The sequence below is a fragment of the Camelus ferus genome, chromosome 6 (assembly GCF_009834535.1).
Source record: "Camelus ferus isolate YT-003-E chromosome 6, BCGSAC_Cfer_1.0, whole genome shotgun sequence".
Taxonomy (NCBI): domain Eukaryota; kingdom Metazoa; phylum Chordata; class Mammalia; order Artiodactyla; family Camelidae; genus Camelus; species Camelus ferus.
Genome location: NC_045701.1, coordinates 20,953,562 through 20,975,810, shown reverse-complemented (window position 1 = coordinate 20,975,810; position 22,249 = coordinate 20,953,562). Strand labels below are relative to the sequence as shown.

The following is a 22,249-nucleotide window of genomic DNA, read 5'->3' as shown; positions in this document are numbered from 1 at the left end:
AAAGTGCTTTGCCTCACCCTACCCCCAGTCTCTGCCACTCAAAAATCCTATTTATCCTTTACATGCCACCTCCCTAATTAAACTTTTCCAGACTCTCTCCAAAGATGTGATCCCTTCCTCTAGCCTTTTATATCTGAAATTCATCTCTTGTGGCAAATGGCATATTCTTCTTAAATTCATTTGTGTATTTCTCTCTGCTACATAAGCTTCTAAAATAATTAACCGTGGCTCTTTAGCTACTTATCATTATGGTAACATTCTGTATGTTTTCTGCTGAGATCAATGTCTTATACTCCAGAGGTACTCAAAAAATATTTAACAAATTGAAATTGGCATAACTCCAATACTGGCAACATGCCCCACTAAAATAATTCAAAAAGGTTCAAAAACCTTTTATTTTTATTTAAAACATTTTATTTGTATAAAAATGTTTATTCAGAGCAGAAATGTTTATTCAGAATGTTTATTCAAAACACGTTTATGCAAAAATGTTTGTTCAGAACATAATAAACAATCCAAAAGTTCAACAATAAGGGAATGGTTAGATAAATTAAGGGCAGGAACCAAATATAATTTTCTTGTACTTAGCCCATAGGAAGTATTTTAAAACTGATTAACTGAATGATACACCACTGTAGTGGAATATTATGTAATCAAGCGCATGTGAAATCAGGTTTAGGAAAAAACAACTTTCACAAAACATACGGATTATATATACAGAAAACCTATGGAGGGACATTGTTAATAATCAGAAGGAGCCAGACGAAACTACTTGCCACATTTGTACAGCAATTTTAAAGGCGTCCTAATATATACTTTGAGTCTCACGACGACTCTGTGAAGTACGCACGGGAGGTATTATTAACTCCGGTTCACAGGTAAGGAAACCGACTCACCGAGGTCAGGATTGATTGTCTAAGGCGGAGCCAGGACTCTAGCCTCCGCCCTCAGTTCAGGGCTCCTTCCCTGCCACACCTCAGCAACCGCGAGTGGCGTTGGGGGTCTCGGTTTCCTTTTCTTCACCCGCGTCACATTAGCAAACCGAGCCCAGAGACGCGGGCGGCGGGCCAGGAGGAGCAGGTGCACCGCGAGGCGCAGGTGCGGGCGGCGCCCTAGGCCCCGCGACCATAGAGTCCGGAAGTCCGGCCAGAGCAGCTCCAGGGGCGCCGGGCGGTCCGGGCCGCGGACGGCAAGGGCCGCGCCCCTGCGGGCGGAATGGCCTCAGCGCTGGCCGTCAGGGTGGTCGCCGGGCTGGCGGCCGCGGCCATGGCGGCCGTGCTCTTGGAGCACTACGGCCTGGCCGGCCCGCCCTCGCCCCTGCCCCAGCCCCGCGTCCCACGAAGCCCACACCCCGCGCCGGGCCCCGCGGCCACCAACATCTTCTGGGGTCTGCAGGTGACGCAGCGGGAGCTCAGGCGCGGGGGTGGGTGCAGAGCTGGCCAGAGGCGGTGAGGCGCCGGCAGTTTTCGCCGGGGCGTGACCCGTGTCTGCTTGGGCCCAAGCTCTGGGCGGAGGGAGAGGGGCTCGGTCCCTACCTGGGGGTTCGTTGATGCGCTACATCTTTGCCTTTTCTTTCCGTTGGAGAGAGCCACTGAGTCACCTCTCTCCGTGCCGCCTCTTCCTGACTCAAAGATCTGTTCCGCAGATATCCGACATTCACCTGAGCAGGTTTCGTGATCCAGGCAGAGCTGTAGACTTAGAGAAGTTCTGTTCTGAAACTATTGACATCATTCAACCAGCTCTCGTCCTAGCAACAGGTAGGGAGGTTGCGGTGCTGTCATGTTGTTCTGTGGTCTGGATGGTAGAATGCTAGCCAAGGCTGCAGCTTTTTACTTTCGGGTCGTTAGCAAACCTGTAGCCAGAGCCTCAGGTGAGTCCTTCTTCTGGAAAGGAGATGGGACATTATAATTTCCTTTGTTTATGGATAAGTGAGTCAAGATCCGGGCTAAATGACTTGCCATGGCAAATTTTGCTCAAGCGGAAGAAGCAGGGCTCATGACTCTCTTATTAGTGTCCCGTCTTGTGTATCTGTATCTGTCTTTTTGGTTGCACTTCTGGATTTGAGAGAGAATTAAGGAAAGCTCTTTAACCGCAACTCAAGAGTTTTCTTCCTCTTCCTCCTTTCTCTCTCTCTCTCTCTCTCTTTTTTTTTTTTTTTTTTGTTTCTGAGTTTTCCATTTTCTTTACGGTGTTAATCAATCTTATATTGACAGTTGCTTGAGGCTTCAAGTAACTCAGGACACTTTTTTTCATCCTTTGGTACTTCTGTGACTTGGGTCCCTAGAGTTTTCAAACCCCTAATCATTTGCTCCCAGCTGGGTTGGAGAATAAGCTAAAGGAGTATCTATCCTCGCTATTGGGGAATTCATCTTACATCCGCCTTACTGAAACACCTTTGCTGACAGGATAGAGTCTTCATTTTATGGAAACCTCAATTTTAAGTGTCTATCTAGTTTCCTAGAAATTTGGATATTTCGTTGTCCAAACTACACATACCCGACTGTTGCTTGCTATAAAAATAATTCTTGGTCAGATCACATATCTTGATTTTGAGTTTGGAAAATAAGGTCACTCTGCAGAGTGCTGAAATTTCTTATTAAGGAGTTTTCATTTTATCACAGTCTCATGATGCATTTTTTACTGCTCTCTTTAAAGATATATTATTCATAACCCATTTCTAATATCACAGGAGGTTTAATAGGCGCTTGCTAACATCTAAGAAAGAAATAAAGCCCTTGCTGAGAGTTTTATTTTAGATGGCTTGCTGTGGACCGAGATGGACTCATAAGTGGTTATGCTTTACATGTTGAGTACTTTAAATATGTTTATTCTTTGATATGCATTAACAAAAAAATTGAACCCCCAGCTCAGATTTATTTTACATTGTGATTCAGTTCATCTGTAAATCTACAGGAGACCTGACAGATGCCAAAACAAAGGAACAGTTGGGATCCAGGCAGCAAGAGGTAGAATGGCAAACTTACCAGGGTATTCTGAAGAAGACAAGGGTCATGGAAAAAACCAAGTGGCTCGATGTCAAAGGAAATCATGGTAAGAGTCAAGTCCCAGTTATAATTAAGACTAGATTTTTTTTCTCCTTCAGGAGCCTAGTTTCTGCAATTTAAAATGGGAGATTGTAACTTAGGTTTAGGTATAATGGAGGCCACAACTATGAAATCCAGCTATGTATAATATGTGATTTTAAAACTTCAGATGTAACTGTTAGGCCTTGAGGGGAAAGTCGGTATGGTCCTTTCTTTACGTGGAAGGAAAGCTTCTAGCAAACTCCTTGCAGATGGATGCTTAAAAATATATAATTTCGCTAAGTGAAAGAAGTCAAATCTGTAAGTTTACATACTGTGTGATTCCATTTATATGACATTCAAGAAGAGGCAAACTGTAGACAGGATCGATTACCGTTGTCCAGGGTTGAAGACAGGGTAGGGTAGGGGGAGAAGTTGACTACAAAGAGACATCATGAGATAATTTTGGGGGTGATGGATCTGTTTTGTGTCATGATTGTAGTGGTAGATATATGACTATGCATTTGTCAAAATCCATAGAACTATACTTCACAAAGATTGAGTTTTACTTTATATACATTGAAAAATTAAAATAGCAAATATATTCCCATATGCAAGGGGAAAGAAATGGATAATCCCTTCCCATTTTTTACATTATAATTGTTGTGTTAGTAAGGAAATGAATTATTTTTCCAGAGTCCTGATGGTAGATTTGTTTGTTTCATAAAAGTTGACTTTTTTATTGGTTACTTAAGTACTCCATTTGTCTGCTTCATTTGATTATTCATTGCTGTGAGTACCTTATTAATGTATTTTTTTAAAAGCTATATTTTAAACAAATAATTCTACCTGGTGAAATATAGCTATTGGTTTGATCAGAAAATGCCCTCTTTATTGATACAGTTGACCTTTCAAAAATGTGGGGGTTAGGGGCACCGACCCCCAGGCAGTGGAAAATTCATGTGTAACTTTACAGTTGGCCCTCTGCATCTGTGGATCAGCCAACTGAGGCTTGTGTAGTACTGTAGTATGTATTGAAAAAAAAATCTGTATAAGTGGAACCACACAGTTCAAACCTGTGTTGTTCAAGGATCAACTATAGTTCTTACAAAGCAGCTAGGAATTATAAATTGAAAGTAGGATATCTGGCTTACAACTTTCTCTGGTATGTTTACATTTCCCTTTTCTCCTGCTCTTAATTAGTGATACAGGTCAAATTCTTTTGCAATAAAAAGCAAATCTGTGTTTATTTTTTAAAGTTTTCTAAGCCAAACTACTGTCATTTTAAGTAATAAATATAAAATGGACTCTTGTGATTAAATAATTTGGATAGTCCTTTGAAGTTCATAATATTTTAACTTGACTTGTAATGGTATAAATGCTCATGGTATATATGTGTGTGTGTACACAAATATATATGTATATAAATCTTTATTAAGATTTAACTACAACAGAGTTGTTCTCCTAGCAAGAGGATTATGCACACAATAATGTTTCTTTGTAATTGGACTTACAGCTTAGTCTCTAAGATTATTAGAAATGTAGTAGATTCTTGGAAGTCAAAGCTGATAAATAATTTTAGCTATTGCAACCAGGGAAGCAAGCTCTATGAAATCATTATATTTCCAGATAAGAATTCTAAGATACCCTCAGCCTTACCCTTTATCATTATATAACTCCTTTATTACTGAATCTTTTTTAAGATTCAAGAAGAGAGGGCGTTGGCCCTGTTATCAAAGTCAACTGCTGCGTAAAAGCACTTGGCATGTGTCCGCACATCAAACATGAATCCAGTTCTTCCTGGCTTCCAGAATCACGTGATTAAAACAGCAGCGACCATCCAGTCTTATAACTTCAAACTGATTTATTCTGAATAGTACATAATTCAGAGTATTTATTATTTTTCAGTATACCAGGTGCCTTAAATAAGTTTCTAGATAATCTGAATTCAATTAAGTTATCAGATTTTAAAAATTAAAATTAAATGCCAATCTAATTAATTGACATTCTGTCATCTAAGGTGTTATTGAAAGAATTGTCATTTTTGTTTAGTCATTAATATGTTTGCATTTTTCTTTTTCATGTAGATGATGTTTGCTTTTTTTTTTAAATTAGATGCATTCAACATTCCAAGTCTGGAGAGTGTTGAGAATTATTACAGGTACTGTAATGACAGAAAACAGACCACAATGTAGAGTCTGTTACAAGGAGGGTGCAATTAATTAACTGAATGAATGAAAATGTTTTATAACAGAGAAAATTTCTGTATAAAGAACCTCTGGTAATTTAGAAAAGGGGCCTTTAAATTTTATTTATTTGTTTGTTTGTTTATTTATTTATTTATTTATTTAGGTGATTAATTTTTATTTGTTTCCTCAAACCTCTTCTTTCCTTCAATTCTTTTTATTTCATCTACTTTAATGCTTTTTGTTGGCTAATGGTACTTTTAACATTCCACAAAGACTTTTTTTTTTTTTGCCATTGGTGGATAGCAAAAGTCATTTAGATCAGAGCTTGTGAGCCAGAGTACTGTGGATTTTAGGAATGCTGAGATACACCGCCTCTGTGGTGGCTGAAGAACCCAACTGGTCACCCCTGGCTGCTTTGTCCTTTCAGTCTAGTTTGTCATACAAATATTAACAAGATTTTTACGTGCCATGAATATGAAAAAGGCCGTGAATATGGAAAGATCTTTGACTTAGAAAACCAATTCTCTAGAATTCTTTTGGCTATAATCTCACTTTCTGGTCCAGGGTATTCAGTGGCTTTGTTCTACATTGCCAGTCAGTCAAGTAGCAAGTATTTATTGAGAGCCATCATTAGTTGGCTAGTGTGAGAGTTACAAGAGCTAATATTGAAAAATATGACCTCTACCTTCAAGTAAGTCTAGCTAAGGAAGATAAAAATTGTTTAAGAAACAATTAGAAAAGAGCATGGAGTGACTGAAATGCCAGCTTATTTGTTACACGTAATTATCACTATGAGAAATCCAAAAAGGCAGAGGTCAGCATGGGATAGACATAGAGGGACTTTTAATAAATTTTTATTTAAAAATTTTGGTGGGTCTTTTTTTAGGAGGGGTTAGGTAATTAGGTTTACTTATTTATTTAGTGGAGGTGCTGGGAATTGAACCCAGGACCTCATGCCTGGTAAGCACGCACTCTACCACTGAGCTATGCCCTCCCCATTGGAGACTTTATTTTTTATTTATTTATTTTTTTATTGATATATAATTAACATATAATATTGTGGGTGTTTAAGGTATACAACATGTTCATATGGTATATTTATATACTGCAATATGATTATCACCATAGGGTTAACTAATATCTCTATCATGTGACATAATTATCATTTCTTTTTTTGTTGTGAGAACAATTAAGGTCTAGTCTCCTAGCAGCTTTGAAGTTTATAATATAGTATTGATGGCTATAATTACTGTGCTGTGCGTTAGCTTTCCAGAAGTTATTTATCTGCTAGTTGTAGGTTAGAGAAAGTTCACAAAAGAAGTAAAAATTGTGTCCAGTCTTAAAAGATAGGTAGCATTTGGAAAAGTGAGAAATTCTAAAGAGTGTATTTTAGGCAAAAGGATCAGCATAAACAGAGCTTTAAAAGCTAGAATGAGCTTTGGAGGGCAGTAAGAAAACTGCTATCACCAGAATAAAGGTTCATTCTGAGAACTGGTATGACACTGGGTGGATAGTGTAGAGCCAATTTATGGAGGTCTTAGGTGACAAGCATAGAAATTTAGATATGATGGGTAGTCGTTCATAATCCAATGGAGGTTCGTAAGGAGATGAGTAACATAATGAAAATAGTATTGTATAAAGTGCAATTGCACAACAAAATAGGAAAAAGATGGGGATAAAAAGGAAAAGGGAGAGATTGGAGTTGTGTAGACCAAATGGAAGAATCCTGCTGTAGTCTAGCCATGATATGGAAAGAGCTTGAAATGAATAGAGATGTATCTGTCTGAACAAAGTTCGTGGGTATGGGGATGGTGACATCAGTTTGAGAGTGAGAGGGCAAAAAGCACTGGTTAACATTTAATTAGAGTCACTGCATAATTTGGAAGATGAGGTGGTTCTCTTTTGTTAATGTGAGAAAGGAAAAGGACAGAGATGAAAATCTTTCACTTCTTATTAACTGTATCTTTGATGGTGACTGTGGGAATGGACTTAAGAGACATTTTCTAAGAAGAATTACTAGGACTTAGGGTCTCATTAGTTATTGGGAAAGTAAAATTATTAGTCACTTTAAAGATTCTTACCTTTATATTTTTGTTTCTAACCACCTAAACTTTATCTGGATTTAATAAATGACATTTTGCTAGAATTATAGGCAAAAATATCATCCTGAAGGAAAAGAAAAAAAAAAACCTTAAGGTTAAATCTTGATCTCTAGAATGGCCAAGAGAATGCCAACATTCAGAATTCAAAAATGTGAACTATTATATGTTTTAACCTCTGCTTTCAGATAGTTGGATTTATTTTTAGATAGTTGAATTTTAATAGTATGTCAGAAATGTAGGAAAGGGAACAACATATGTGAGATTACAAGATCCTGAAGAATAACTCTTAAAACAACTAAGCAGGAAAAGTATAAATAATATTTTGAAGGAGGAAAAAAACCCCAAAATAGAAATTTTAAAAATATGAAGAAGAGAGGTAATAGAACTGATGACTATTAATTGCAGTATCTATAATAATATATTTATTTATGATGTATTTGATGGCTCTTGTTGCTTAAGTACAGCTCCCTGGTAGCACATTACATTTCAGAAGTTTGTTTGTTTTTTTAATATGTGCTCTGAGGTAAAACATCATGTAAGACACTTAGATATTTTCTTATAATATTCTAACATTTGAATAATAAAGGTGTGCTCCCAATATAATCTGTACTTTCTTTCACATTTACTCAACAAATACTGAATGAGTGCTGACTCTGTATGCTCTATTATACATCCCTTCTCCCTGCTCTCACACTCCAACTTTCTGGACACCTCAACACTGTTGATACTTAAGGTAGTGGTGAGGATTTTCACTACTGGATATGGTGACCCTGCATATGTTACCAGTATATTTTTAGGAACTGAAAAAAGATTTACTGGTCCAGACCTAACTAACATTTTTCTCCTGGCTCAGTGACTGCATCTTTGCAAAGCTTTACTGTGAGTTAAGCCTCTGCAGTCCTGTTTCAAGAAGGAAAGACTTGTATCTCACTACACCAAGAATTCTGCTGGCTACTTAGTAGGCCCTCACTTAACTTTTTAAATGATTAATAAGCACCATTTCACTGGATTCTGAGTCATCTCTTTTTAAATGGTTAGAGGACTGCATAAATTAGCTTCTCTGCTTTGCTTGGTGACCTTGTGCTTGGTTACTGATGAATATATTTGCCTGAATCTTTGGAGACAATGGGAGGAAATCTTTAAAATTTCTTTTAATGAGTTTATTCATTGTGGATCTCGTTTAGCGTATTTCTCTGTCAGATTATGGAAATTTCCTTTTCAAAGGAAGTAAGATATAGTGTAACATTAGGGAAGGAATTTGAACTCATTCTGTCTTTTTATGATTGCACTAAACTTTCCTGTCTTGTATTTTTAGGAAATACTCAGCCGTACGTAGGGATGGCTCCTTCCATTATGTGCACAGTACTCCCTTTGGCAACTATTCTTTCATCTCTTTGGATGCCACCCTGAATCCAGGGCCTAAGAGACCTTTTAATTTCTTTGGAATTTTGGATCAGGTACAGTAAAAATCTCACTTCCCTTTGTAGCTAACCTTTTTTACTTTTCCTCAGATATCTGTGACTCACTTAAAATTATCCTGGATAAAAAAGTTCTTATCTAGAAATGCTTCAGAAAAATTTTATTGTAGTTACAGTTATGGCTAGAAGAAATTATTGACTACTTCAACCCTGTTATTGCTATCCCCATTCTTGTCCCCAAATCTGGGCAAGGAGTGCCTTATATTTTACGTTTATTCCGTAAACATTTATTAAATATGTACTAAGAGCGGCATGCACTTTGCAAGGTACAGAGCACACAGCTTTGTATACTATATTGTGTATTTCTAAATCCCCACAGTTGCCATTTCTTTTTTTATATCACAAATTTTAAATATTTTTATTGTCATAAAAATATATAATCTGCCATTTTAAAATGTACAGTTCAGTGGCATTGATTATATTTACACTGCTGTACAGCTATCACCAGGTTTTTTGTTTTTTGGTTTCTTTGATTGAAATATAGTCAGTTTACAATGTTGTGTTAGTTTCTGGTGTACAGCACAATGCTTCAGTCGTACATATACATACATATATTCATTTTCATATTCTTTTTTGTTATAGATTATTAGCCATTTCTGATCATCTGGTATTTTTTTGGTAAAAGAAGGCCAGCCATTGAAGTAAATAAGTTTCTTTTAAAGTATTTTTTGTAAGCTCGGTGGGGAAAACTTGCTGGATTAAAACTGTCTAGAAAGTCACAACTGAGAGCCTCTCCTTATTTCTTGGTGCAGCAAATGTCAGCTCATTAATGGGCACGTGTCCATATGCAAGACATATGTGCCCATATGTAAGAGTACAAGGTTGACAAGATCAAATCCCTCATTTCTTAGAATATTTAATCTGCTGGTGGGGTTTAAGACCAGTACAGAAATAACTATAACACAGGGCAGAATTTGCTGAGTGCTGAGAAAGTCAAAGTGATGTGAGGTTTCAGAGGAGCTTGAATGGAATATTGTCAAATGCATTGTGTTATATTAGGCATTTTATTTATGAAGGTATATTTTGTTTCCTATCTACCAACTGACTTTAGACAGTGTTGATTAACTTATTTTAGAATAGTGCTTTAAAAATATATATATTTTTTATTTTTAATAGACTTTATTCTTTTAGAGCAGTTTCAGGTTCACAGAAGAATTGAATAGGAAATACAGAGAGTTCGCACATAGCCCTCCCCACCCACATATGTATATATATTCCCCTACCCCCAACATCCCTCATCAGTATGACATATTTTGTACAATAGATGAACCAACATGGGCACATTATTATCAGCCAAAGTCCATAGTTTACATTCGGGTTCACTGTTGACTTAGAATAGTGTTTTTTAAGATATGATTCAAGGATCATCTGCATGAAAATCAGCTGGAGCCTTGTAAACTGCAGATTTCCAGGCTTTGCCCAAGACTTACCAAATTAGAAACCCTAATAGGTGGGCCCAGAAATTTATTGCTATAAGCACCTTACAGATTATATTAATGTATATTTATGTATGTACAAGTTATTTTTGAACTAATCTTTATGAGGGATGATTTACATACAATAAAATGCACTCATTTTAAGTCTTTGAAGAGTTTTGACAAATGTATATAGTAGTGTAGCTGTCACTGCAGTCAAGATGGAGCATTTCCGTTATCCCAGAAAGTTCTCTTATGTAGTTAGTCTTCACCTCCACTCCCAGGGAACCACTGACTGGTTTTCTATCAGTATAAACTAGTGTGTTTGTTACAGAATTTTATATAAATGAAATCATACAGTATGTACTCTTGTGCCTGGCTTCTTTTACTTAGTATGTTTTTGAAATTCATCCATATTACTGTGTGTATCAGTAGTTCTTCCCTTTTTATTGCTGGGTAGTGTTCCATTGTATGGGTGTGGATATACTGCAATTTAGTGATTGTTCCTAGTTTTTGTTTATTATGCGTAGAGCTGTTGTGAACATTCAGGTGTCAGGTGTTCTGTGGACATATGGACATCTTGTTTTAGAAGTTTAGTTTCAGTATTCTCTTTATTGCAATGTGATATACAGGGCTAAAAAGATTAGTCGTTCTTTATTTCCATAAGTAAATTTATAAATAAATAAAGACATTTATGTAATTTAAACATTATTCTTTATTTTTGTTTCCTTATCTATCAAGTGGGACTAATGCCTGTCCTACTTAGCTCAGGGTTATTTTTAGGATCAGATGAATTATAAAGTATATGAAAACATTTTGAAGCTTACAGAGGTCCATACCAGTCACTCATTAATAGGGTTTAAGCCCTAGACATAATATACTTATTATTATAAAACTTCAAGGGAATTTAATCTGTTGACATTAGATTTCAGCCTGAGACCTAACTAATGCTCCCTCTGTTTTTCTCCCATTTCAGAAACAGATGGAGGAGCTTTTATTACTGGCCAAGGAAAGTAGTCGGAGCAACCACAGTATTTGGTTTGGACACTTTACAACGTCCACTATGCTTTCTCCATCACCAGGGATTCGGTCAATTATGAGGTGAGGCAGGCTTTCAAAATCAAAATCATTTCTAACTCTTCTATGTTACTCTACCTATCGTGCTTTCCTGGAGAGATATTTTTATTAGTTTGGCCTCACAAGTTACCTTTGTTCATTTATTTCATTTATTTTTCATTGGGTAGGTCGGCCACAGCTTATTTGTGTGGGCACCTCCATACTCTCGGTGGACTGATGCCTGTTTTACACACTCGTCACTTCCAGGGCACTTTGGAACTTGAGGTGGGAGACTGGAAGGATAACAGAAGGTAAGGGAACTACCCCACAAAATAAAACTTAGACATGTAAGTTTTGATAAAGCAGCAATAATTTTCTCATTGCTCTCATGAGTTACCCCAGTTAAGGAAAAACGTATGCTAGATCTGTATTTTTAAAGTAATATATGTATGTGGCAGTCTCTGTCATTACGCAAAAACTTTGTAGGGAGAGGATATAGCTCAAGCGCTAGAGCACATGCTTAGCATGGACGAGGTCCTGGGTTCAATCCCCAGTACCTCCTCTGAAAAACTAAGTAAATAAACCTAATTACCTACACCCAAAAAAAAATTAAGGAAAGAAAGGAAACCTTATTACAGCAGTTATGTCCAGTTGCTCAATGGATCATACTTTGAGAAGCACTAGGACTAGAAATATGTTATCTTTTCCCCTGAATTTTATATCTGTCTTTCTAGTTATTGCTAGATAAGGTGTTAGTGATACAAGTTCTTCAAATAGATGATAGTTGCTTTTATTAAGGTTAAAGTATTTTTAAAATTATTATTTAAAAAAATTTTTATTGAAGTATAGTTGATATACAGTATTATATAATTTATAGGTGTACAATATAGTGATTCAGCAATTTTTAAGGGTTATACTCCATTTATAGTTACTGTAAAATATTGGCTATATTCCTTGTGTTATATGTTGTGTCCTTGTAGCTTATTTTATACATCATAATTTGTATCTCTAAACCCCTACCCTTATATTGTCCCTCCTCCCTTCCCTCTCCCCACTGATAATCACTAGTTCTCTATACCTGTGAGTTTGTTTCTTTTTTGTTATATTCCCTAGTTTTGTTGTATTTCTTAGAATCCACATATAAGAGACATTATATAGTATTTGTCTTTCTCTATCTGACTTATTTCACTTGGTATAATACCCTCCAAGTCAATCCATCTTGTTACAAATGGCAAAATTTCATCCTTTTTTATGGCTGAGTAGTGTTCCATTGTGTGTGTATGTATACACCACATCTTCTTTATCCATTCATCTGCTGATGGAAACTTAGGTTGCTTCCATATCTTGGCAATTGTAAATAATGCTGCTATGAACATTGGGATGCATGTATATTTTGAATTGGTGGTTTTCTTTGTTTTGGATATATATCCGGGAATGGAATTGCTGGGTCATATAGTAGTTCTAGGGTTAAAGTCTTTTGAAGAGAAAACCTAAATTATTTATCAAAGGCATATAGTATAGTTATATATATATAGAGAGAGAGAAGAACAAAAAACATATTTTGAGAATAACTAAGTATAATAGTTAAATAAATAGATAAATATCATCTCATTATTTATTATCAATTGCTGTTTAACTTATTCAAACCCACTGCTGTGAAGATATTAGGTACTAAGTGAATATTTGTTGAGCTGAATATGTTATCTTTCTATTTTTAACTACAGTTGACCTTTGAACAACCTGGTTTGAACTGCATGGGTCCACATATACTCAGATTTTTTTCACAAAATACATACTACAGTACCACAGAATCTGTGGTTATTTAAATCTGTGGGTCCAGAACTGTGGATCCAGAGGGCTGACTGGGAAGTTATAATCAGATTTTAGGTCGGTGCCCCTAACCCCTGCATTGTTTAAAGTTCAACTGTACTTCCATTAATTAAAAAGTAACTTCATATCTTGGAAGGTACTTACTCATTTCACTAGGCTTTTCTAGAAACTGTAAGAGCTACGCTTGAAGCCTGCAATTAGTTGGCAACTGTAATTATTTTGAACTAAGACCTGTCTATTCATGACTGTGAGGCTATGGCTAGGCTGGGATTGCCTTTTACCAGATAACCTTCCTAACCTTTGATCAACTTCTGTATTTCTTAGAAATGCTACAGTTACAGGTTAAGTGGTGTTAATCATGGGGCCATTTCCTGTCTTTCTCTTCCCACCTGCTCTCCTGTGTTCCAACCCTGGGGTTTTATCTGGAGTTTGTTTTACTGAAAGGACCTAACCTCTACCTGCTCTTACAAACATTTAAATTGTATTAGTACAATAGAATAGTTTTTTAAACAGTTAACATATTAATAATATTAGGCTGGGCTTTGTTGTGGATGCAACAGATTTATTTAGCTAGAAATATCAGTGGCTTAACACAACAGCTGTTTATTTTTTTCATTTGTGTAAATTAGTGTGAGTTGGGGCATCTCTCTTCCATGGGGTGACTCAGGGATTCAGACTTCCTCCACCTTATAATGCCACTATTTTAATACCTCAATTCAATGGAGAACTCACTCCCACTCTTAAGTATTTTGGACCAGAAGTGTGATACATGTCACTTCTGTTCACAGCCCATTGGCCAGAACTAGTCACATGGTCCCAACCTAATACCAGGGAGACTGGGAAATGCAGGGGAGCACGTGGAGTATTTGGTGAGCACTATTGTTTCTGACATAGTTCATTTCTCTCCTCAGTTCTGAAAGTTAGAAAATACAAACTTTTGATTGCCTTTTAATGAGTAGTTACACCTTTCATTTTACATTTAGAAAATTAAAACCACTTAGCTTTTGTTATTTTCTTTGAAACTATAGAAATAAAGGTTTAAAAGCAGAATGGCAGGTTTCTAGTTGTGTTTAATATTTTATGTAGCATTGTTGGTGGGATGAAGAATGTCAGATATCATGAGGCTTATGATGTATGTTTTAGGTTCAAAATAGTCTTAAAGTAGAGAAATCAAATGAATTAGTTCAACAAGCATTTATCTAAAAATTAAAGAGTACATCTATGTATCAGACATTGTTCTAGGACACAGTGAAAATTCATTGCTTCAGTTAGATCCCAGTTGTGACAAATGTGAAGTATAAAGTGATGGGGGCAAGGGAAGAAAGAGAAACAATATTATGTATGCTGTATTCAAATTCATGGTCTCAGAAAGCATAGTTTTATACTTTTACATTTGTTCTGTCTATATCCTTCAGGCTGTCTTACAATATGAAGTGAACTAAATAACCTTATTGTCCTCTGGTCTCCAGGTACCGGATCTTTGCTTTTGATCATGACCTCTTTAGCTTTGCAGATTTGATCTTTGGCGAGTGGCCTGTGGTTCTTATCACCAATCCTAAGTCACTCCTCTATAGTTCTGCTAAACATGAACCAGTAGAAAGACTCCTTTACTCAACACATATCAGGTATGTAGCAGTTTTTCAGAATTTGCTTTCAGTTTGATATTGATGGAGATTAAGCGATTGTTTGCATTCTCATGTGAAAGCTATGAGATGCCCCACTTTCATTTTCTCAGCAATCTAACCATTACATAAAGATAAATTGCCTACTGTATCATTCCCATTCAGTTAAAAAATGTACAGTTTTTAAGCTGCTGAAATTTTACAAAAATTCAGAAACCCGTAATCCTATCATTATTTTTGTGTCTTTTATTCCAGCCTTTCTGTATGCATGTTTTTACATTGCTATAATCATAACATGCATATTCTTTTGTATCCTACTTTAAGAAATTACATCATATATCAGAAATGTGTGTATATATATATTTGTTTTGTTACATAGCCTTTCAAAAAAGCAAAAGCTATATTAGCCTTATGGAATTGAAAATTCATTTGGTATATGAATTTGACAGTGTAGATAAATAGAATGAAGCATGTGTCAGAATTTCCTTTCTTTTTAAGGCTGAATATTATTTCATTGCATGTATACACTGCATTTTGTTTATCCATTCATCTGTTGATAGACACTCTTGATTCCACCTTTTTGCTACTGTGAATGATACTGCCATGAACATGGGTGTACTAATAATCTGTTCAAATCCCTGCTTTCTGTTCTTTTGGGTATATATTCAGAAATGGAATTGCTGGGTCATGTGGTAATTCTATGTTTAATTTTTTGAGAAACTGCCATACTATTTCCCATAGTGGCTGCCCCATTTCACATTCCCACCAGCAGTGCACAAGGTACCCAATTACTTTTTAAAACAGATACCAATTTATAATGTTACTAAGTGATATGAGTGCCAATTTCACAACAATCATTATTATTGAATATTGTACTTTAAGAAAAGATTTATTAATTAATCTGGAAAAAAAAGGGTACCAAGCTGTTTTATTTCTTTTGATCACTAGGTAAGTGGAACATAATCTCTCTGTCAGGTTTCTTGACAGGAGCTTAGATATCAGATTTAGGTGTTATATTCTCTGAAATGGCCTGGTAGCCTTAGCTGTGTCTGTGACATTGCTTCTTCTGGGCACACACATCAGGAACCAAATGAGTAGATGGAAGGCTTGACATCAGATTAACGAAGTGAGATGTCTAACCTGTGTTTTTTCCTATGAGAAAAACCAGGACTTCAGGAGTTTCTTCAGAAGGAATTTTGGATGTACTCCAGCTTAATTTGTCAAAAGAAAATTGATTTTCCTTTCTGAAAAGTAAAAGAATAGTTTCTAATTTCTCCAAGTAGTAATAAACCAATCAGGCTTGCTGAATTATACAACTCCAAAGCCACCATTTAAAAAGAAACCAGATCATATGAATAGTCATATGAAAAGGTATACAGTGTAATGATATGCCTTAATAGTTGTCCCTTGATACCTTGGGGGGATTGGTTCCAGGACCCCCTGCGAATAACAAAATCCATGGATGCTCAAGTTCCATATATAAAATGGTGTATTATTTGCTTATGACCTATGCACATCCTCCTGTACACATTTAATCATCTCTAGATATCAATGTAAATACTATGTAAATAGTTTTGGCGCAAGGCAAATTCAAGTTTTGTTTTTTGAAACTTTTGGGAATTTTTTTTCCCTGCATATTTTCAACCCACATTTGGTTGAATCCACAGATTCCACATGCTTGGAACCTGCAGATCAACCAACAGAGGGCCGATTGTACTTACATCCTTTCAGGTTACAGTATGGTCATTCTTCTTTACAAAACAATGACAAATACCTAAAACCAATGACAAATACCTAAAACCATGCATTTATACTCTTCATTTTAGAGTCTTGGCCTTTTCCTTATCCTCCATTACTTCTGTCGCAGTTAAGATTGATGGAGTTCATTTAGGGCAAGCTAGTCATTTGTCTGGTCCTATTTTCATACTGAAGTGGAACCCAAGAAACTACAGTAATAAGACACATAACATAGAAGTAATTGTCCAGGTAAGTTAGTCATTTTCAACTTGCTATATAAATGATTAGGCTGCAACCATATTGAACTCTGATTTGGTTTTTTTTTTAAGTCAATTGATAAGATGAAACTAAGTTAATACAAAAATTGGAATATACTGGATTTAGTATATTCTGAAAATGGGCACTCAGGAGTAATTCTACTGTTAGACTAAAAACTGGGCAGAGATGAGTGGGCAACTGCTGGTCATAGTCCCCTCTTTTTTATCCCCAGGGAATTATTCTTTTGTTTCTTCCAACTTTGGCCAGTCCCTTTTCTGATTCAGCTTGGGGAACATTTAATTCTCTAGACCTGCCAGAGTAGAAAGTGATCATCATTACCAAAATAGAGCAGTTTCATCAACATTCTGAAACTCTTTTGTGCTCAAAGATTAGTTTCTAGAAGAAAAAAACTGTCAGTTTCTACAACTTTATGATTTGATGACAGTTATTAACTACTTAATCTTTTAATGTTAAGTCTTAGTTTGAAGATTACCAAGTAATGCTTTAGAAAACACATGTAATTATTTTCATTATCTTTTTTGTATGTATCTCAAACAGAGAAGGATTTTGAGCAGGCAGGAGTTATATACTGAGCTCCTTCAAAGAAGATACCAGACATTTAGAATTTTTTACTAAGTCCATGTAATAATCCTATGTGGTGGATAGTTTTAGTCCCAATTCATAGATGAGAAAACAAGAGAAGGCACTTTGCAGTGCCACCCTGTGGGCCAGTCAAGCCAGCTCCAGCATAATGCCGGTTTATCCTCCATTCATTATGAATTACCCGATCAGCTTTTCAATGAAGAATTTCTAGCAGCTATTGATGATCTTGGCCTAGATCCATTATAAAAGGGTGATCTTCAAATTGCCACTCCTGAATAGGAGTATTAATTAGAATAGTCCTGTAAAGAAAAAATTTGCCTCATCTATTTGGTACCCAATTAAGAGGTCGCACAGGATAAAGTCATCATTCTTCCCCCACCCTCCCTTTTCTGAACAGGTTTTCAGAATGAGTTGCTTCTCTAGCATCTGCCAAAGGTAACCAACTGAGTCTTTTCTTTCAGTATTATTCTGAATTCTGAGTTAAAAAAAAAATATTTGGTATGCTTCAGTCCATTGCATTTATTCTTTTTGAGGCTTAATTCTTCCATCTTTGGCCAGTGGGAGCCTCTTCCAGTTGGCCACTAAGTCCTTTGATACAATCACTGTAGTCTTTGTTAGTTTTCTTGCTTTCTAGTATGGAGATCTTCCAAGCTCTTCTTGTGCATTTCTTACTCAAGAACTAGAATCAGCTGTTTCAGTAAAGAGCACTGGTACCTTGTAGTGAGAAGTTTCTTCTGAGAATACCATCTGGGTGCTAGCCCAGCTAGCTCATTGTTACTGGATTTGTTACTATTTTTAGGCCTTTTCACTAACCAAAGGGAAACACAGATTTTTTTTTTTTAAAGAGGAAATGCATTGTGAGTTTGTGTTGATATTTCCAGTTCAAATCTAGAATTACAGGGGTTAAAAGAAGTTTTATTTAAAGTGCTTATAGGAAGAATCAAAAGTGAAAGAAAAAAAGTGTAGCTATTCTGAGATAACTGACAAAAGTTACTGGAAACTTAATCTTGGAACATTATACATCTTTAAATATGCAGTAGAGTTGCATCTCTGCTATGCTTATAAGTAGGATTCTTCTGGAAGAAGTAAGAATGTTCACCACATATTTTCTGCTCAAGATGATATTCATCTCAGATTTGATCCCCTGGCCTCATTTATTCTCCTTACTGACCATTACATCGTGGTGAGTAAATTCAACTAAGTGTTGTATGTGTTTTTACTAGATTTGGTAGGTCCAAAGTCATAAATAACATCATCATGTGATGAGAGAGCTGAACCTTATAAAATTGAAAGTTTAGTTATTTGTCTCGAAGAGTACAATGACTTTACGTTGATTTGAATTAAAAGAAGCAACAGCATGAACAAGTAATATCTGTTTTGGGATCTGAGTCTAACCAATGCCATAAAACCAGGATAACAAAGGGAATTATAAGAACTGTCCTAAATTGGATTAGGATTTTCTAAAACTAATATTTCATCCTACATAAATAATACATGCTTAATATAGCAAGCTTGGAAATTTTAGAAATAAAGTACAGTCAGCCACGTATCATTCTTTTATCACACTAGCCTTTATAACCATGGTATTTGTCATTATGACACTCTATATTTTTCTCTTATTTAAATTTTTATATGAGTTTTTAATATAAAACAATATACTTTGCATTCTCTTTTGCCACGTAATTTTCTCCACTAAGGAATTTGACTGTTTTCTCACATCAATTTGTATTATTTTAATTAATGATGCTTATTGTCTGCATTATATTGTCATAGATATACCTTAATTTATTTAACCACTTCCCTGTTCGACATTTGTTTCCATTTTTCCCTCAACTATAAAAATACCACTTGTAACTAAGTTTTTGCATATATTAGTTTTGTGGGAAATTTCTGGAAATGAATTATTGGATCAAAGAGCGGACATATTATTCTATATACTTTATTTATTATATAATTATACAATTTTAAAATTATTTATTATATTCATCATTTTTGATCTAGCGCCCCTCATTAAAGTATAAGCGCCATGAGGACTGGAATTTTTGTCTTTTTGATATGCCTAACAGAGTAAGCCCTCAAATAAATATTTCTTGAATTATAAATGGGTATTTTGTGCGGTTTCTTAGTTTTTAAATATACACTGTCAAGTTGTCTTTCAGAGAAACTCTGGCAATTTATACTCTATTTTCTTCAGATATCACCTATCTTGGGTATTGATACACATTACAATGTTGGGAAGAAAATTTAAATCCCCTTTAATTTCACCTTCCAGAGATAGATTTAGTATCTATCCCCACATACTTAAAATGTGAATTCATTATTATTTTAATTTTATTTTATTACTTGTGTGATTGTGCTTCTTAAAAATGACTAATGGGCATTTGCATCTCATTTTTACGAATCTTTTTGTGTCATTTATTAATTTTTCTTTTTGGAATTTTTATTAGCCACCTCGATCAGGCTTTGGAAACTTTGATGTACTTGTGAATTACCTGGGAATGTTAGTAAGAGGCACATTCTAGTTCAGTAGGGCTGAGACGGGGCCTGAGATTCTGCCCCGTCTGACAGACTCAGATTCCTGACAGACTCAAGGTGATTCCAGTGATGATCTGGGGACCATATTTTGAGAAACAAGAACCTAGGTTACATGTCTCTTTACTGTGAATTAATCTCCAAGAGAATGACTTCTTGATAGAGAAAGCAGAAGGAAAAGCAATCTCTGTTCACTCAGCCTGCAGTGTACTGTGTACTGGTTTTTTCACTTTTAGATGACTTTGCATAAAACAAATTATACTTATCTTAGTACAATGAAAATGGACTGTTTTAATTTGATTACTTTATATAACTGTATAAAATTACTTAGTTTCAACAATGGTCCAAGTATCCAAATCCTAAAAGAATAAGGCTGAGATACCTTATAATTATCTTTTTTTTGGTGGATCAGATGTTTAAGTCTCTATGACCATCTCTATATTTTTCTTATATAGTCATTTCTGCTAATAATGTCATTTCCGTTTTTGTTAGTGAGGCCATTTAAAAAAACTGTAACTGAACTGGTATATCTATTTCACATTAACATCTGTTTCCCTGCAGGCCCGGGTCCTTTTTGTGATGATTGTGCTGATCCAGCTCATCATTCTCATCACTTTCAGGTATCGAGCATATCCAGAGCATAAAGGTTAGTCACGATGGTTCCTTTTGTTCTCAGAAGACTTGACTTTAGTGTATCCTATGATGTCCTCACTATGGCGAAGTGATAAATATTCGTATAAGTTGTCTTTGCCTGAGCTCTGTGAGGTGCATCCTTCAAGGTATCATGCTCACCTCCAACCCACTCTTCCATACCGTTTTCTCCACCAGTTCCTAATGAGCTCTTGCTTCTCTGAATCCCAGTAGTCCTTCCTGAGGATTCATTCTGTACTTAACTGGCCAGCCACCTTGTTTTACACGACCACTTCAAACAGAGATACATTTTCTCCTCAACCAGACTGTAAGTTCCTCAGTATAGGAGCTCTTGTTTTCTGCTTCTTTTCTGTTTTCCACAGCACCCAGCACTAAGTTTGTGCATAAAAGACAATAAATATTTGTTGAAATAAATCTTCCTTATCCCTTGCTGGCTTGGATGAAATCCCTGGGGTCAGGAACTGATTGTGGGGGAGGGGAGCACTGTAATGATGATTAAATAGTAAAATGGTTAACTGAATAGGTAGTATACATATCCTACTGAATGTTTTCCTGCTTGTATATATTTGTAAAATTCTAAGAAAAACTTCAAGAAGCATTATTGCACATGTCTATTTTCCTGCACATAATGTAAATAAATACATATTTGTGGGAGGGCCCCAGCCTCCTTAGGTGGGAATACCAGTATGTTTCTATAGTTATTTAAAATTTACAACATATCTTTGCTTACATTATCTCACTTAATCCCTACAACAGTCCTATGAGGTAGGTATTATTGTCCCCATATTAAAAATTAGACAACTTAAGGATGGCAGAGGTTATGTAGGTTGTCCAATGTCTCATAGCTAATAAAAGGCTGCCCTCAGGTCCATTCTTTTCTTTAAATAGCATTTCTTAACTTTGACTACACATTAGAATCTCCTGGGGAGCTTTTAAAATCTTAGTGTCTGCACAGCACACTCAGCGTCTACACAGAATCTCCAGGATTAGGACCTAAGCATCAGTATTTTTTAAAGCTCCCCAGACAATTCCAATACACAGTTAAGGCTGAGAAGCCTTTTTCTGAAGCAATGTTTCTCAATCCTGGCTGCTTAGAATCACCCGGGTTGCTGCCTCAGTTCCCCTCCTCCTCAGGCCAATTAAACCAGACTCTCTGGAGGGTAAGACCTGGGCATGAATGTTTTTTTAAAGTGCCCCCCCCCCCAGTTACTCTACTGTGCAGCCAGAGAAGAGAATCATTGCTTAAAGCTTAAAGCATAACTGCCTCTAAGGCTATGGAATGATTTGTTTATAATAAATAAGAATTATTCTAGGTGGATATATAGATGAATACTTGTGAGAACTACCAGTCTAGAATGAGAAGGAAGCTGAGGGAGGAATGAGTAGCAAGGATGCAGCACACAAAATGAGAACAGCCATCCGTTATCAGGCCTTGTCTGAAATTAACAGTCAACAGGCTGAACAGTGTTAAGAGTGTAAAATGAATATGCTGGCCTGTTAGGAAGGACGTGCTGTTTAACGTTAATCAGGCTGTCTTTCACTGGGGCCTGTCCTTTAAATAGCATTACCACTAGAATGGCTCAGTGTGCACTGAGCTTCCCATCCTAGTCTTCTGCTGGCCCATGTACGATCAGCCACAGACAGGAATGAAATGGCTGGCTGCAGCTGAGGATCTTTGGTGCTTTAGACTGTGGCTGCCAAAAGGAGCTTCTCCGTGTGAAGCCTGGGCTTTCAATGGCACTGCATTTTAAGA

General features: G+C 36.2%; 2 protein-coding genes across 9 annotated transcripts in view; one reads left to right on the top strand and one right to left on the bottom strand.

Annotated features, from left to right (window-relative positions):
• UBR1 (ubiquitin protein ligase E3 component n-recognin 1) overlaps positions 1 to 1,030 on the bottom strand; it is a 136,516-nt gene extending 135,486 nt beyond the window's left edge. Inside the window, exon 1 of the mRNA XM_032481378.1 lies at positions 897 to 1,030. The gene's annotated coding sequence lies outside the window, so the exon portion shown is untranslated. The remainder of the gene's footprint in view (positions 1 to 896) is intronic.
• Positions 1 to 22,249, top strand: part of TMEM62 (transmembrane protein 62) — a 46,885-nt gene that overhangs the window by 19,300 nt on the left and 5,336 nt on the right. Inside the window, exons 1-11 of one of the 8 annotated variants that reach the window (XM_014554338.2) lie at positions 968 to 1,098; positions 1,646 to 1,757; positions 2,914 to 3,051; positions 5,139 to 5,184; positions 8,630 to 8,771; positions 11,184 to 11,308; positions 11,452 to 11,574; positions 14,563 to 14,718; positions 16,542 to 16,701; positions 18,383 to 18,496; positions 20,407 to 20,491. In XM_014554338.2, the coding sequence (XP_014409824.1) occupies positions 3,012 to 3,051; positions 5,139 to 5,184; positions 8,630 to 8,771; positions 11,184 to 11,308; positions 11,452 to 11,574; positions 14,563 to 14,718; positions 16,542 to 16,701; positions 18,383 to 18,496; positions 20,407 to 20,491 (991 nt within the window). In that variant the 5' untranslated portion in view covers positions 968 to 1,098; positions 1,646 to 1,757; positions 2,914 to 3,011. Of the gene's footprint in view, positions 1 to 967; positions 1,396 to 1,645; positions 1,758 to 2,913; positions 3,052 to 5,110; positions 5,185 to 8,629; positions 8,772 to 11,183; positions 11,309 to 11,451; positions 11,575 to 14,562; positions 14,719 to 16,541; positions 16,702 to 18,382; positions 18,497 to 20,406; positions 20,492 to 22,249 lie in introns of those variants that run through there. The other 7 variants (XM_032481385.1, XM_032481383.1, XM_032481384.1 and 4 more) reach the window with 7 other exon arrangements.